At 42.2% G+C, this 17,409-nt stretch overlaps 2 protein-coding genes across 2 annotated transcripts in view; one reads left to right on the forward strand and one right to left on the reverse strand.

The window, feature by feature from the left end:
- yes1 (YES proto-oncogene 1, Src family tyrosine kinase) overlaps window positions 1-7,868 on the forward strand; it is a 30,230-nt gene extending 22,362 nt beyond the window's left edge. The window contains exons 8-12 of the mRNA XM_058630278.1: window positions 46-225; window positions 845-921; window positions 1,386-1,539; window positions 3,163-3,294; window positions 6,055-7,868. Of these exons, the coding sequence (XP_058486261.1) occupies window positions 46-225; window positions 845-921; window positions 1,386-1,539; window positions 3,163-3,294; window positions 6,055-6,263 (752 nt within the window). The 3' untranslated portion in view covers window positions 6,264-7,868. The remainder of the gene's footprint in view (window positions 1-45; window positions 226-844; window positions 922-1,385; window positions 1,540-3,162; window positions 3,295-6,054) is intronic.
- Window positions 7,705-14,451, reverse strand: clul1 (clusterin-like 1 (retinal)). Its single transcript, XM_058630291.1, has 9 exons — window positions 14,358-14,451; window positions 13,013-13,144; window positions 12,525-12,673; window positions 11,786-11,956; window positions 11,115-11,553; window positions 10,009-10,131; window positions 9,701-9,915; window positions 8,275-8,453; window positions 7,705-8,156 (listed from the first exon to the last, which is right to left on the reverse strand). Exons 2-9 carry the CDS (start codon window positions 13,113-13,115, stop codon window positions 8,141-8,143), a joined length of 1,395 nt encoding a protein of 464 aa, XP_058486274.1. The 5' UTR covers window positions 13,116-13,144; window positions 14,358-14,451; the 3' UTR covers window positions 7,705-8,140.
- Between the last annotated feature and the right edge of the window lie 2,958 nt (window positions 14,452-17,409).

The raw sequence follows: 17,409 nt of genomic DNA on the forward strand, positions 1-17,409 counted from the left end.
ATGTGTCATTGATTTTGTTTTCATTGCATGTTCCTCTTCACTCAGGCACGTGGAATGGCACCACCAAGGTGGCGATTAAGACACTCAAGCCCGGCACCATGTCTCCAGAGGCTTTTCTACAGGAGGCTCAGATCATGAAGAAACTCCGGCACGATAAGCTGGTGCCTCTCTACGCCGTGGTCTCTGAGGAACCCATCTACATCGTGACTGAGTTCATGGGCAAAGGTAAGAACAGACAGACTTAAACACTGTGGAATCAAGAGTGTGAATCGATAATTACTGATCAGATACATGAATAAGGTGCACACATTGATTCTCTGCGTGCCTAGAAACCTGTGTGAAGTCTTACGCTGGTAGCCAGAAGGCTCTCTTTACCAAGTAAAGGCTTGTGTAATGTACTTTTATCAAAAAGTTGAAAATAGCTGAGGTTCTTTCCAACGTTCTGGACATTGTGTTTTAAGAGTGACGCCAAAGTTTGCTAAAAGACAGGTTAAAAGTAGAAGACATCGATTAAATGTTCCAGCCCTAATTGAAACTCCTATTTTCGAACTGGTCCTCAGCAGTGTTATGGAATAAACACTTATTATTATTATTATTATTATTATTATTATTATTATTATTATCATTATTATTATGATTATTATTGTTGTTATTGCTTCACAGGTTCTTTTGTTAAGTGAAGGAATAATAAAATCAACAAAAACAAAAAAAAGAATCACTAAAACTTACATACTGCAGCTTTAAGTACAAGACGAGCTGAACTTGTGACGCTGCAGTCATTTACATTAATTATCCAGACACTGTGACTCTGCCTGACAGTCGTGGTCTTCTTAACTCTCGGCAGGTAGTTTACTGGACTTCCTGAAGGAGGGAGATGGTAGATATCTGAAACTGCCTCAGCTGGTGGACATGGCTTCACAGGTAAGATCAACCCTCCACATAACAAGGATGATTGTACTGTAATGGAGTCTCACATTTTCAGTCCCTGTGAAAAAGGCGTTTCAGTTTGTTCTCAGTGTGGCCGTCATATTTATTTAATATCCAACTTGACATCCCCTCTCCCCTCTGTCCCTGCTCTCCCTCGCAGCTGAATGTTCCTGCACTAGCTCTCCATCACTTAACCGCCTGTAGCACTTAAACACTGCTCATCAGAGGCCACTTAAGCTCAGCGCTTCAGTCGCCTACTGTGATCTGCTCTTAATTCACCTCTCCGCGCTCGCTGGGCTTCCCTCCTTCTCTTCCCTCACTCAGCCGAGTGGAAAAGTGTTTGAGAAATTAGACCCAAGGCGAGCGGAGAGCCTGAGACGCCTCTGACGGAGTGGACAGCCAGTGTGAGGAGACACACGTGTCAAAGATTCATCCCGATTGTTCTCTTTTGGCCGCAGATTGCTGACGGCATGGCGTTCATTGAGAGGATGAACTACATCCACAGAGATCTGAGAGCTGCCAACATTCTGGTGGCTGACAACCTGGTGTGCAAGATCGCAGACTTTGGCCTGGCTCGGCTCATCGAGGACAACGAGTACACCGCCAGACAAGGTGTGTGTGTAAATGACGTACACTAACATTAATCATAATACATTTCAACGCACCCAAGGACACTTTAAAGACAATAAAAATGGCGATAAAATAAGACAAAGTAAAATAGAACGACGTAATTACAGAGATGATTTTAACAGATGAGTGTTTAGTTTCAAAGTTCACGTACATGATATATTTATTCTGCATAATTACACCCTAAAGCCTTCATCTTTCTTTGACGTTTTCATGTCGCAGCGTGTTTTATGCGATCTCAGAGAGTTATTAGAGTTGAATTGTTTATAATTGCACACACACACCAATTATCCATCCATCCATCCATTTTCTACCGCTTTACCCTCAACAGGAGGGTCACAGGGGGGTTGCTGTGCCAATCTCAGCTGACATAGGGTGATAGGCGGAGTCACACCCCGGACAGTTCGCCAGTCCATCGCATTTACCTAATCCCCACATTGCATGTTTTTGGACTGGACTTGGAAGCCGGAGAACCCGGAGAAAACCCACACACACACACACACACACACACACACACACACACACACACACACACACACACACACACGGGGAGAACATGCAAACTCCATGCAGAAAGGCCCTTGTTCCAACCGGGGCCTGAACCCTGGTCTTCTTGCTGCAAAGGCAAGAGTGCTAACCACTGCACCAACCGTGTGGCCACACACACCAATGATCGTGAAATTAACCCATCTTTATATCACACAGCAAATGGCAGTTGGGTTGCTCAGGGGCAGCCCAGCATTTAGCTTGAATATGTTCAGGGATTCAAACCAGCAACCTCCTACTTACAAGGACGTGGAATACAGTTGAGTTGTGGACTGTTGGTTGGACAATTCATGCAATTTTACGATTGATTTATTGGACTTAAAGTCACTAAACACTGCTAATGTCGCTGCCACCTCCAGAACTCGAGTTTCTCTTTCAACATTTGTGTCAGTATCTCACGGCCTCCCCCGTGTTTCAGAGAACTGTCCTCCCTCCGTCCGATCGCATCACTCTGTGTCTCCACAGACATGAACGTGTGTTAATAGCCAAACCATGTTTTTGTCCCGTTCAGTTCCAAACCTTTAATCCTCACTTGAACCTGAAGTACACGCTGACACGTCTCACATCTCGCGACCGATGTTCCCGTCTAGTTTTTAGAGCAAGAAGGATGCGTGGGTTCATCGACAGGTCAGACAGCAGAAACATGGTGTGTGTGTGTGTGTGTGTGCATGTGCGTGTGTGTGTGCATGTGTGTGGTTTTAAGATCAAAAGTCTGAGAAGCTGCTCCAGTTTCACTCGGCACCGATGAACCGCTGAGGGAAGAGTCGGCCCGGCTGATTTGTGAGGGGGAAAAAAAGTCATCGTTTGCAGACGCACATTTCTGACAGAGGGGAAGCTCATTCCGGGCCCAGTTATTTATACATAAATTCTGCTGTCTGCTGCCTCCCCTGATTTTAATGTGCCGTATTCACGGAATGAATGAGAAGACCATCTGTGATAAACGGCTGATTCTGAACGCACTAGTCCTACAGTTTATTGCGTGAAAAGTAAACACAGCCGTACATATTTGAGCATTTATTCACCATATTCTTTCTTCTCCACTCTTTCCGTCTCATCCTGCAGGTGCTAAATTCCCCATCAAGTGGACGGCTCCTGAAGCCGCTCTCTACGGCCGCTTTACCATCAAATCAGACGTCTGGTCATTTGGTATACTACTGACGGAGCTGGTGACGAAAGGCAGAGTGCCATACCCAGGTGAGGACCGGCGCCCCGCACACACGCACACGCTTGTGTTTCCTTCACCATCTCGATGACGTTGCTGCTAGAGAACGTCATAAAGAAAAGGAACGATTCGCTCTCTTTTGCTATAGGATCATTTTAATTGTGTCGCTGTAGATGAATATGAGTCAGAGCAGATGTCTAATGATTTATCAGCACATGGGAAAGTACCCCCCTCTCCCTCTGCCCTGCCCCCTGCTGTCTGTGCGCAGTACTGCAGTGTGGCTTTTGTCGATGGAGTGTGACTGGCACTGATTACAGACTGTGGCATATGGCAGACTTAACCACCGACTCCATCTGGCTCCGATGGCCTGCAAAGCGTTCAGTCTAATTAATTCACCGCAGAGGATCCCGAGGACCGATTCCCCTCGTTTCTTCACTCAAAAATCGTTTTTTATGACTCATGGGACATTTGTGACTCTGGTGCTGTGTGTGTGTGTTTTTTTTTTTTTTTTTGGTTCTATTTTGGTTCCATTGCTTGATAGCGAAGAAGCAGGGAGCATCTGTTCTTCTATTTCAGTCCGTGTGTATATATAGACGTCTACACACACTCGTACGCATGACAGGCATGTGAGGCTGAGCATCTCAGACCCTGAGACATAAATCATGTTAACAACCTCAGCATCCGACACCGTCGTATCCCGGGTTCAGCAGTTGCCGTGGGCCTCTCCTCTCTCTCTCTCTCTCTCTCTCTCTCTTCAAGTGTGAGATAATCTGATCCCCACTCTCCCACAGAGAGAGATAGATGGAGTTGGAGGAGGAGGGAGGAGTGTGGGGCGCTGTGGCTGTGATCATGACCCTGACTGTGTGTCATAACCTCTTTTAGCCGCAGCTAAGCTCCCCATGGAGCTGTGTCAGTGTCACAGGGTTCAGGATCACGGTCTTCCCATCTTGGGAAGAAACCCACGACGGGAAGTGACGAGAAGAGATGAAGTGACTGCAGCTGATGGTCATTTCCCATCAGATATCAACAGTAATTGTCTTCTGCATTGTTGTCGTCGTCTTGCAAAATCATGCACAAATGTTCCAATCCATAGGAACGAGGGATGAACTGATGAGGTATTTACGGTACTGGACAATGGTACCGACTCTACGTGGTGTAAACGCCTCACTGAACACAGGAAACATGCTGTGGTCGGGACCCTCCGATGGCTCATGAGGGATGTTTATTTCAGGTCCCCAAACAAATTTTCCGAACTTTAAAGCGGAACTTAGCAAGTCTGATCACTATTTCCCAATTTTTTTCTACTTAGCTCCTCCTACAGTTTCGTAGTACATATTTTTACGACACCACTGTAAATGCCCATCCTTCCATTGTCTGTCTCCCCCGGCCTTATGCACTCCTGACCATGTGCAGTTATTTAACACAAGCCATGTCCATGCCGGTCGACATTCATTTATATTTACTTTTTTCCTCTTCCTCGCTTCCTCTGACGACGGTTTACTCTGCCTTGTTTTCCACGGCTCTGCCACAAGACCTCCTGATCTGAGGACTCCGGATTGGCTGGTTTTCCTCTAACAGACAGTAGGGGGCGTAGAGACAACAGCCCCCAATCTCCCCGTAACAAGACACTTGACCATCACAATGACTGTTGAATTGAAGTTGTTAAATTAGGGTAAAAATCTTGCATAGTTCCACAGAATTCTCCAATTCAAAATAATACCATGTGTTACAGATATTAGCTGCTACATTATGCACTTGTTTGCTTTTGGGTGACAATAGTGACAATAATAGATCAGATATGACGAGGATGTGAGTGAGAGCTGCAGATCAGCTGGAGTCCGGCACGGGACAGTGTGAGACTGTTGGTACTGTAGGACAGAAATATTATGGTATCAGAAGTATTGTGTGTGTGTTCAGCCGTCTTATCACTGACCTCGAGGGGGAGGAGTCATGTTATTCAACGCTGCACACAACCTGAGTGATATCTGACGCGTCATCACAAACACCAAGCTCATACCTCGGGCATGATATTGCAGCAAACTTTTAGCCGATTGAATGTATTAAATACCACAGTAAACCTCTTTTAACCATCTATGTAAAAGACTATATCAGGCTATATCGACAAAAGTTTAATGATGTGATGATGTGGTACCTAATTGGACACAAAAAGTGGCATCAAGCCATCCTTATTATTATGAGCTGCAGACTTTTATTCAAAGAAATGTCTGCTTGAGGCCTTTTTAATCACATTTTATCTTTGTCTACAAAACACCAACAATGTTTCATCCTAATTGACTACAAGTTTTCCAGGAAATAATGACACAACTTCCACCAAGGTTGAGTTTTATTAGTTTTTCTTCTTCTTTATCACAATAATTGCGTGGGCACGTTCTTCTTCTTCTTCTTCTTTTGCCTCAGGCGGCACAATGGGTTGTTTCGGAATAATTTGTATTTGCCTTTATGTTCGCTCACAAAATAGAGAACAACCAGAGGAGGTTATGTTTTTTTGTTTTTTGTTTTCTTTGCCACGCTTGTCGCTCTGTCTTGGATTTAATTTTGGGAACATGTAGGTTACTAAGATATGGATCACCACTCGATTATACTGAGCTTTGACAGGCATTTGTGATGTCTGAGCGCTTTCTCTAGTTACAATAGATGTTCTTTCTTTCCTGAACATGTATTTGGATGTGACTGAAGATTGAAACCGAAGACATATGTCATATTTATTTAATTTCGTTAGCCTTTGCAGTCAATTTTCATCACATTTGTTTTGATCTCGTTTCTTTCTCCAGGTATGGTGAATCGAGAGGTACTTGAGCAAGTAGAGAGAGGTTACCGCATGCCCTGCCCTCAAGGCTGCCCCGAGTCTCTCCATGACATGATGAAGCAGTTCTGGAAGAAGGATCCAGATGAGAGGCCCACGTTCGAGTACATCCAGTCCTTTTTAGAAGACTACTTCACGGCCACAGAGCCGCAGTACCAGCCGGGGGACAACCTCTAGTCGGATTCCGCGGCGAACACTTGTGCGACAGCAGAGCAAATAAGAGAGGGTGGAAAAAGGCTGCCAGTGCTTTTGCTGGAGCTGCAGAGAGCGAGGTTTCACACACTAGTCCACGACCACACTGGCATAACTTACACATGCAAGGAAAAGAAAAAAAATGTTCTGAAGTCGAGGTTTTGTCCCTTGTGAATCTGGGGACCAAATATTTTGTGTCCAAGTGTGCAGATTGGTGCTGTTACTTAAAGCTCTGGGAATAAAACATATGGACAGGCCTCAACACTGTGATCCGAAAAGAGAGGGATTTTCTCCTTTTAATTCAAATATACTTGCAGATGCACAGTTTTTTACTTTTTAAACAAATTATATATTTGCAATATCTGCTCCAGTCTTCCCCCCTTTTATTTTATTTTAATTCATCGAGATCCTTTTTTTATATGTACGTACATGAGTTTGGTTTAAAGATGTGTGTTGATGACCAACAACTGTGGTTGAATTGTGATGCACGTGGCGTGACTGTAAAGATTTGACAGAGAAGGGTAAGAAGCTGAAGAGAGGAGAGAAACAGCGTTGCTCTACGTGGATGTGAGAATGTAGTCGGACGGAACCGTGATGTTCACGCGAGGTTTGTGGAGGAGGTGTATTTTCAGCAGGTGCCATCAGGCGGACGAATGAGAAAATCCAAAAGTGATTTGCGTGATTTTTTTTTATTATTATTTTAACATCGATGTATGTTGCTTTATTTGTCTCACTGAAACAGGGATTTGAAATCATAAAAAGGTGTATTTTGATATATCACCGATGCAAAAATGATCTTGTTTAGTATTTTATAATTGTCTTTTTGTTTTTTTTTTTTAAACGGACTCTTCAGCTGTGAAAAGATCGAGTGGATTTCTGTGTGGAATCGACCTCTCGCTGTTAAAAGACTAACATGCTTCTCATTGTTGTCACTCTTGAATGCAGCTGTTGTGTTTCTGTAACTTCCTGTCAGTAAAATCCCACCAGCGTTGGACTAAAAAAACAACAACTCAAGTCTCCGTGTCTGCTGATGGGGAAACGTTTTATCCAAAACCAGCAGTGCAAAAAAAAAGAAAAAGAATTTGCTTTCATTTGTGAATGCAACTATGCAAAGCCTCCCAACGACGTTTACTGGAACATCCCAAATGGCATTAGCCCGATTATTGATCTGCGTTTATTGTTTCCTCGTTTGTATTTCCCAGCGGTGGAGACGATGGATCACTTCTGGAAGGAGGAAAAACAAAGTAGTAGCGGACAAAACAAAGCACCGTGCACACACTGTGATCCAGAAGCTTTGGTGCTTTTAGTGATCTACTCGTCCCTTTTGTCGAGGGACTTCCTCAATCTGTTCAACGTGTGTGTGTGTGTGTGTGTGTGTGTGATGAGACATGTGAGAAGATGCAGTTCAGCAAGGAGCGGACAAAACAAAGATGTGAACAGTTTATTTTGTCACTCACAAGAACCTAGTATGTGATTGTTCCTAAAGACGGGGAACTATTGAACTATTTCAAAAAAGTGAAATTACTGAGAATGATAACTAATATGATTTTTGTACAGGAGAAAAACAAAAATAAAAGGTTTAATCAAAGAGTTCCATCAGCTAATGTTGTTGATTCCTGAGATGCTGAATTACTAATTCTATAAATCTTGTGCAGCATTTTTAATGGAAAGCGAACTCTCCTTAGGTTTTTTTTTTTTAACATCATTGGACAACAGGTAAGCAGTACACCGCCTTCTTTTTACACTCCTAGCACAGCAGCAGCTAAAGACTGTTTTAGTTGTAGCTTGTTTACAGTTTAACAAGTATATGATCTACTGTCCAGTTCTGTTCATGGAGATGTCTGAAGTTCTGGCGAAGCGTTTTATTCGTCCTTAAATCTGCAAACAAAGTGCATTCATGTCAAAGTCTGAGTTCAATAACGTTCTCCAACAGCAGCATAGGCCTTTTTTGTCTACAGTAAATGTCTTTTATACTGAAATGGAGGTCACATCTCACCTGACCAGCTCCTTGTACTTGTCCAGAGCCTCCTGAGCCACGTACTGGATGAAGGCCGGGTCCTGCAGCTCCAGCTGCCCAGGAACAGAGAGGACAATTGGGGGAGAATTCAGGATGTTCACCTCCACCTTGGTCTCAGTGACGGACACGTTCTCCTCACCGTGGCTCTGTGGTGCCATCTAGAGGGTGGGACAAGTATTGTCACATTTATTTATTTTTATCTAGATTCTATCCATGCTTTTATGTTGAACAATAACTTTGTATAATTTAAATGTATCTATTCTTTAAATCGTATGTAGATCTGTAAAAAAGCCAGATGATAACGATGTATTCAATCATCTTGTTAAATTGAGGAAATGTAGTGAAGTAGATCTGGTATGTGAGAAACAGTATTAGTGTGTTTGAGCATTTGTCTTTTTTACAATGAGGAAAGAAAAGGTGAAATAAAAAGGTCACACAGTTGATCTCAGATAACGATCTGTGTCCAGATAAATTGGACGGAAAGCAGCTCCTGATGTCAAACAAGTCAAAAAAGGTCAGTGTTCTTCAGTGCTGCAACCTTAAATAATGTAGAGGGCCTTTTTTCCCCCCCTGAATTCTAACTGGTATATCTATTGTACTCCTTTTAAAAAATAATATACGACTCATGTATGTTTGTTGAAGCCTAGAATAATGGTTTTCAAAGCCTTTTATGATAAAGTGACTGTATTTAAATAGCACTTTTCTAGTCAACTCAAAGCTAGTTTACACTACAGTTTTGCACTTTACTCATTCACTTACTAGACTAGCGGAGCCAGCAGGGTTCCCACAGGTTCTTGAAAGTTTGTGAATTTGAGAAAAAGCCCTGGAAAGTTATTGACAAGTGTTCTAAATATACATGGGCCATTGAAAGTGCTTGAATTTTGTATAAGAAAGAAGTTAAGTTGATATTTAGGTAAATGTCTCCCTTGTTTGTTACGACGCCACCTACTGTTTGATGCCCTGCATTGCTTGATGTACGTAGACTAACAAACGTCAAGTCATAATTACTACGTGTGATTCCATGCAGAATAACGAGAGAGTAACGTTAAACACGAGAAGGAAAGTGACGACGTGATGCCTGGGAAATGCAAACTCCAAGATTTCTGGCTCACAAAGACTGACTTTGACCCAGATCCCAAGGACAATCATGAATTTTAACTTGAGGAAATTGGTCCCGGAAAATCCTTTAATTTGATGCCAACCAAAGTGTGGGAGACCTGAACCTGGAATCAAACCTTTTACATACATAAACAAGTGAAGAACGGCATCCTTCCTGGTATGTGAAGGCCACTGTAGTTCCCTGAGTCGAGGAGTGTAAAGCTCCTACAGACATACTACATGCTGTCTATCTTACTGTATTTCCTCCTCACAGCCACAGACACGACTGTCCTTCACTCCTGCTCACCATGGTGATGTGGAAGATATTCTGGGGTGAGCTGCTGTTGCTCACATCCTGAGCCACCCAGGCAAATTCAGCGGCCATGTCACTGAGCCAGCTGACCGTCTCGTCGGTGTGACGGCGGACGACGGAGAGGATCTCGTCGTACTGCTCTGTGGACACGTTCACCAGCTGCGACACCTCGTCCAGCTCCATGTGCAGCTCGCGCACACTGGGGCACTCTTAGAAACAGTGGGGAGAGTGGTCACTCGTGTGAGACGTGTGAAGATACCGCATGGAGTGATGGCACGTGTGAGGGATTGGTAGTGCCTCACCTGTGAGCAGGGCTCCCTGACAGACCTCACACTGGCTCTGCAGCCTCCAACACTCGGAGGTCTGTTTGCGAAGGTCCCTGCACAACTTCTGGTCCCGCAGGAAACGGGGGAAACTTTGCCTCGCTACACCAAAAACAGGAAAAGTTCATTATGCAAAGTTGTCAGACCTGATGGTGCAAGTTTTTTTTTTACCTTCTGTTGCTCCACCTTACATCATGTGCGACTGACACAAATAACTTTTATTCTAATGATCATGGAAAACACTACCATAAAGCTCCAGTGCAGTGCTTCTATTGCCCATTACCGAAACAGCCAGGGTCTCTAAATGAACACACCACATGGACAGAAGTATTTGGCCACCCAAGTGTTGAATTCAGGTGTTTCATTGATGGTTTGGCCAAGGCTCCTGACCTCCAATGAAGGACAATCTTCACGCTTCAGCATACCAAACATTTGGGACAATGCTACGCTTCTAACTTTGTGGCAACAGTTTGAGGAAGGTCCTCTTCTAAGGACTATAAAGACATAGTTTGACGAGTTTGGTGTGGAAGAACTTGACTGTCCAACATCAGTGTCTGACCTCATAAATGCTCTACAGAATGAATGAGCACAAATTCTAATAGAAACATCTCAAAATCTTGAGGAAAGTCTTCCCAGGCGTGTGGAAGCTGTTATAGCTGCAGAAGGGGAACAACTTGTTGTAATGGTCTGGTGTCCAAATACTTTTGTCCATATAGTGCATGGCTAGGTGCTCTTGCACCACCTCTACCCGGTTGCAATAAGCGTTGACCCATCATTTTTATGAAACTGATTCTTTTTTTGGTCAATATTGGGATCAGGATTATTAATCCAGATTATTAATCGATTTTAGTGGGATGGAAGATGGAGCTGCAGTAGTTTGAATCAAACAGACATTTGCTTCTATATAAAAGTTATTTATATATATATATATATGTGTATATATATATATATACATATATATGTGTGTGTATATATGTATATGTATATATGTGTGTGTGTGTATATATATATATATATATATATATATATATATATATATATATATATATATATATATATATATATATAGTAGTAGGCTCCTCTACCTCTCTTCTTTTCTTCATCCACTGCCTCACTGATGTCGTCAAACACCTGCGTAACCACAGCTCCAAATTCATCCACCACACTCTTGCCAAAGTCATAGAAGGAGTCGAGCACCTCGTCGAGGCCCACGCCCTGCAGGAAGCCGGAGTCTCGTGCGGGGTAGTACGGGTCAGTGGTGCTCTCCTCCGTGGGAATATCGGTGTCATTGAGGAAAGCTCTCTGGAGGACTTCGTCGAGCCTGCTGCTCATCGTGGACACAAGTGCCACGCTGCGGTTCACCACTGTTCCCACCTTGGTGATCATACGTTTAAAGGAATCCTCGATGCGTTCGACCTCTGTGTCGGTGGTTTCTGGGCTCTGGTTTACCAGGATGTCCCCCGCATCGATGCGAGGTTCACGGGGGCCAAAGCGTCTGAACACTCTGTGGAAGAGGTTCTCCACCTGCAATGATATTGAGTTTATTGTCCAACTGTCCAACGAGTCACAAGAGGAAAAAACTGTTGGAAACTGGTGATTTAAAAACAAAATGCAAACATTTATAAAAGAAGCTGTAGCTTTTACACATTCTTTGTGAATTATTCGACTTAATAATGCCTCACAACAGTGTATGCACCTTATAGTGTAGTGACTAAAAATGGTTTCAGCAGTTGTGAATGTTCTAGAGTTTTCGTACCTTGGCGTGGAAAGCTGCAAATCCCCTGCGACACTTGGTGGTGTAGAAAGTTTTGCATGCATCCTCCAGACAGGGCCTGCACTGCTCCCACTCTGCCTGCAGGGAGTCTTTACACTGCTCCTCCGCCTCCTGCAGCCTCTCCGTCACTTCTTTAAGCAGTTGTGCTGCCCCCTGGTGGCACAAGGAGGAACTGTGACTACGTCTTTCTGTCTGTTTATACCAGAGGTTAGCAACATTTTTCTCCAGAGGGTCACAGTGGCATGAACCAAGGAAGAAATCCACGTCAATCTTTTCAATAGTCAATCTATTCAATTTAAGTCAATGAAAATCTCACCAATAAAACAATTCTCTAACATCTGGCCACATTTGCTGCCATCTGCTGGATTTCAGGCCATCACATCATGTCCAAGTGGGAGATTGCAGTTGGTGGAACATGACTATAAGACGGCTGACTATAAGTTTGACACACTGATGAAGGCTTAAGGCATTTTATTTTGAAGGCATGTTTACTTCTAAAGACATAGCTTTGGAGTTTTTCTTTGAGTTTGTTTGTATGCGTTTCTTCTTCTTGTTCTGCATTTGCAGTGTAATTGCTCAAGCTGCTGCATGGCAAGTCTTTTATTGAACTTTGTTTGTTTTTTTCTTTTGAGGACGTCGAGGAGCAGATACAACTGGCCCGTGGGCGAGATCCATACGTTGCCCCTGTGTGGTTTAAAACAAAGGTACGTGTTCTTCCTACCGTCTTCTTGTCACTGCTGTGTCTGAGAGACGTCATGAGATGCCCGTGTTTCTGCTCGTTCCTCCACATCACCTCCTTCATCTGTCTCACCCCGTACAGAGCTCTGCTCACCTCCTCCTCCAGGAGCTTCTCGCCATCCATGGACAGCTCTGCAGAAGAAGAGGAGAACAAAACCTCAGTGAGAACTTATATACAAACTTAACATATTGGTTTTATTTAATACTGTGCAAAAGTCTTTGTGCTCCACTTGCTTTGATGTTTTTTTGTCTTTCTGATTTATGATTATTGGCCATTATTTTTCTGCATATTCCTGCTGCTGTGACATGCTATGGCATGCCGAGTGTCCACAACATCATAAGGCCCTTACACTACTCCTTACCTGGTAAAGTAATAATAATATACTTATGTATAAGTGTGTAACACCTTACGACCCAATCCTGCTGGGAGCTGAGATTAAGACAAATCTGGGTTCCTCTGAGCCAACTCACGTTTTAAAGGGTCCTCTGAGACGCCTCTGGGTCTGTCCTCGGGAGCAGATTTGAGGACGCCCAGTGTCACCGCCAGGACGACCAAAGTGAGCAGGAGCTTCATTCTTGAGCTCAGTTGCAGACAGACTCGTCCTGAGAGGACAGACACAGGTTGTGTGATAAATACAAGTGTAGTGCAGGTCCGAATTAAGACATTATAAAACACAGATGCTGTCTAAATCTATTAGGATGCAATGAGTGAACTTCAACAATACACGCCGCAACCAGGTCAGCCACATGGTGGTGCTACATATCTATGTGGACACCGCCTGAACCAGGGGACAGTGGATTTTGAGCTGATTGTTTAATGAGCACACATTTGACCTATCACAGTGCTACATGAAAACACATTTTTGGGACTTTTCGACAACCAGAGCAGGATTTTTCAGAAATCTGCAGAGGTAAATTGAGATACAGGATTTTTTTTTAACTGTGTCGCTTTGTGAGGATTTGGTTCTAGCATTTTTGAGACTTAATCAAAAGAGTTTTTTGAAAGATGTAAGGTGCTAATAGCGTGAATAACCAGGAACTTTAGTATGGATCTGCATAATGATCCTCCTCTCAGAGCAATGTCTTTTTCCGGTGCTATATGTTGGACTACATCATATTGTTTTTATGCTTTCAATTTGCGTAGAATGTAAGTCATCTAATGAAGCGCATCATAGGCCTCACCTGTGGTTCACAACTTGGCAGCATGCATTTATGTGTATTACCATCTGCTGCTGCACAAGTGAATACACCATCCACACACACATTAAACCTCGAGACGCCCTTTTCATTAGCAGTCTTCAATCTAAACTCTCTTTAGTGGAGACTCTGCCCAAGTTCAGTCACACAATAAGTTACACAAGTTGTCACCCAGCAGAGATTTACAGTAAATGAGGATGTACCCATTTGACTTATTTCATTATGGGTTTAAGTTGCTCAGATAATCAGCTCGATTGGGTTGTATAATCAAGATTTTGAACAGTCTGCAAGGTTATGAAGAATGCAGATATACTTGTTTTAATGAGTATCACAATGTTGTATTAAGAAAATAAGCTCAATGATGCACAATTATCCAAATCTGGTCTCTTCTAATGGATGTTATAATGTAAATATATATTGTTTTATACATTTTAAAGACTCTGGGACACGAGACACAAAAGTGTCATCTAAGATAATACTTCCTGCAGGATACATTAAAATATCCTGATTAAAATACATCATTATGTACATAACATTTTGTAGAAAGAAAAGGAAGGTTATGTCAAATACATTTAAATAAATCCCTCACAGTGACAACCACAATGCAGGAAAAACTTACCAGCAGACAGATGAAGGTGCTTCTCCACCTGCAGGAATAAACAAAGTGCTCCGTGTGGACAGTATGAGGAGGTCTTGACCGGGACAAAGTCTATTTCTGCTATGTCCACTCAAGCTCTATCCTATTACTGTCTTTACTTGATGTTGATGCCCATTAATCCAGCACTGGACATGCTGCCAGAGAGGTGTGTTCTGCATAAGAGGACGCTTAGTCATGTCAGACATGGTGTTTACACCCTGACAACATGTATTAACAGTCAGTGGAAACATTGGTGCACTAGAATCTAATCATATCATCAAACTGTATATAAGCACATCTCTATATACTGTATTGCTGTTTTTCATATGAGGTGTAGAGACGTATTTTCTTGCAGGAAAACAGTTATGAATGTGTTTCTATGTAGAAAACCCCCCAAACATTTCCAATTAACAAAAACGGATTAAATCTGTTAGAACAGAGGTGTTCAATTCATGTTGACATATAAATGCTGAATCATGTAATGGGGCGTTAGGAGGCCAGTTCACTGACTACATCCTAAATTAAATCTTCAGCTAAGCTAAATCCCAACGCACACAGAAGCAGTGTCATCACAGTGAACTGCACTTGAACTGCAGTTTGTGGTGCCCTTTGGATGACAAGAAAGTGTGCCCCTGTACAAGTGGAAACCCTAACTTTTGTTTTTCATTCTTTCTGCAATCAAGCTAGTAAACACAGATAGTGTCATCATTTAAGATATCATTTGTAAGAAAGAAAGAAAATAAGTGATTTATGTGCCTGTGTGAACTAGTTTAAAATGAAAAAAATGGCCCATCTTGGGCTACATCTGAATCAATAGTGAACTTGTGTAACATCTAATGTCAGAACAGAATTGGTAAATTAATCTTGTTTGGTAAATGATTGACAATTTAATTCTATGTGTGTTATTTAAAACCTATACACATAAATCATAACTACTAGGTTGGGTATCCAAACAACTTTGCAGGATGACTCATCTGTGGGTCCCGACCCAGTCTTTGAGATACATTGATTTAGTTGATCTACTGGAACCCATGTAAGTAATGTGTTTTGGTCAGTCAGTTGGTCAGTGGTAATACAATTATGTTCTCCTGCCCAAAGACTATATAATTATGTAAACTAGCTACAGGAGTCCCACAAGGATCCAACCTGGGCCCATGACTATTTAGCATGTATGTAAATGATTTTCCAACTGTGTGTTCCAACACCTCTGCACATGTACGCAGATGACACAGTAGATTATGTGCATGGCAGCAATAACACACAAGTAGTTGTTTGGATATTATTTTTTTTTGCCATATTGTAATTCGGTTAACTTTTAATTGACGTTGCTTTACACTGTCCCTGTTAACTAAATCAATGAAAACAAAAAAATAGCTAGCATCCGCTACAAAGCATTTTTTCTCTTGCTGAGATGAATGCATTGTATACACTGTCCCTAAAACAAATACATTTAATAAACTACATTCAAATAAACATAGACAGAAGAAGAGAACAGCCTGAAGCTGTTTAGTGTCTCCACTCAGGATGTAAGTTGATGGACGCAGGGTTAAAGGGTTCCTTTCTCTCCATCTCCCGCAAAAATGTGCCCTCTTTGCACATTGTGACCCAGAAAATAGTGGATTTTAACCAAAACCAGGCAGCGCTTTAGTCAAGTCCTCATCCTCACTGACACCTTCAGCACCTGGTTCCTATAACGTGTGTTCTCCCACGGCCAAACCAAACTTAAAACAGTTGCCAGTAAAAAGGTTTGAGGGTACATGGAAGCACGCAGGCACTCATAAGTGATAATCAAAAAGAGCATGCGACACAGATTGAAATTAAGTCTTATGTCAATCTGATCGTGGAACAGCAGATGGTGTGGTTTAGATTTAAAAAAAAAAAATAAAAAAAATAAAAAAAGATTCATCGGAGCTGCAGCGTGAAACCAGCTCATGATGTGGTCTGCAGTTTTGTTGTGCCAATCAAAGTTTTGTGGTGTCCGGCGCTGAAGAGATAAACAGGTGCAGGGGATAAACCGCTTTACAGAGGACTGAGAAGTGATGGACGTAACAGTTAAACCCTGGTCTGGGAGCTGTGTTGAGTTTTGTTCTGAGGTGACGTGCCAATGATGTGTTATTGGAGTTCACTCAGCAGCTTAAAGGAGAACTTACATTTTAAACCTGCCTAAAATACAGCACCGATGACACATATGAGAAGTTATTAATGGTTTGCATAATGGATTTTTTCTTCTTCATCTTAGCCTTTCCCTCTCTAGGGGTCACCACAGTGGATGAGCTGCATATTTAAATTTGGACGGGTTTACACTAGGCCACATTAACAATGAGTAATGGGCATTGGGTATCTTGCTAAGGGATAGCCTACCCTAGCCCAGACCAGCAACCCTCTGGTTACAGGACAAGTTCCCTTTCAGCTTGGCCGTGGTCATGAGTGACTACTGTGATTGTACTTGAATTATTATTAATACTATAATAAGTACCTTATTTTGTAGGAAATAGTTATACCTGGACTGGAACATTTCAGATCTATATTACATTACCCCATTTTTAATCCATTAAATTCAACCCATGTTTTCAAAAATAAAAACGAGATCATCTGCAAAAGAAGAAACGATAACCACTCATATTTAAAGTTTTTCAAACCCATGAAGATGTAAACGACACATTTGTGCCATTTCAAGCTATTTCAAAGACATAATTCTCCAACTGTGTAACAAATATTCTTCTCCCATGAAGTAGAAATAAACAGCACTCAACATGATTCAGCTAAAATGATGTTGGTAGTTTTTATTTACAATTTAATCCCATGAAGCATGCCATATATAGGATTTTTGGATTTTACATTTTTATCTGTCCGCTATCCAATCCAGTGATTTTGACCAGTATCAGACCGATACCAATACTGAGTATCATATTGGCTCATCCCTACAGAAAATGATAAAGGTTCCACATGACAACTAACGCTCCAATGTCAAAAAAAACTTTTACATGAACTTCTTGGTATTATAACCTAAACCCAGTTTCAATCCCAACTGTAA

This window comes from Solea solea, chromosome 1, assembly GCF_958295425.1.
Source record: "Solea solea chromosome 1, fSolSol10.1, whole genome shotgun sequence".
NCBI classification, from domain to species: Eukaryota; Metazoa; Chordata; class Actinopteri; order Pleuronectiformes; family Soleidae; genus Solea; species Solea solea.

Bases quoted from the DNA above. Each gene is read 5' to 3' on its own strand.
- clul1 (XM_058630291.1), bottom strand. From the start codon at position 13,115: ATGAAGCTCCTGCTCACTTTGGTCGTCCTGGCGGTGACACTGGGCGTC. The intron at 12,674-13,012 runs GTGAGTTGGCTC...CTTCTTCTGCAG, and splicing joins CTCAGAGGACCCTTTAAAAC to AGCTGTCCATGGATGGCGAG. The intron at 11,957-12,524 runs GTAGGAAGAACA...TTGTGCCACCAG, and splicing joins ACAGCAGTGACAAGAAGACG to GGGGCAGCACAACTGCTTAA.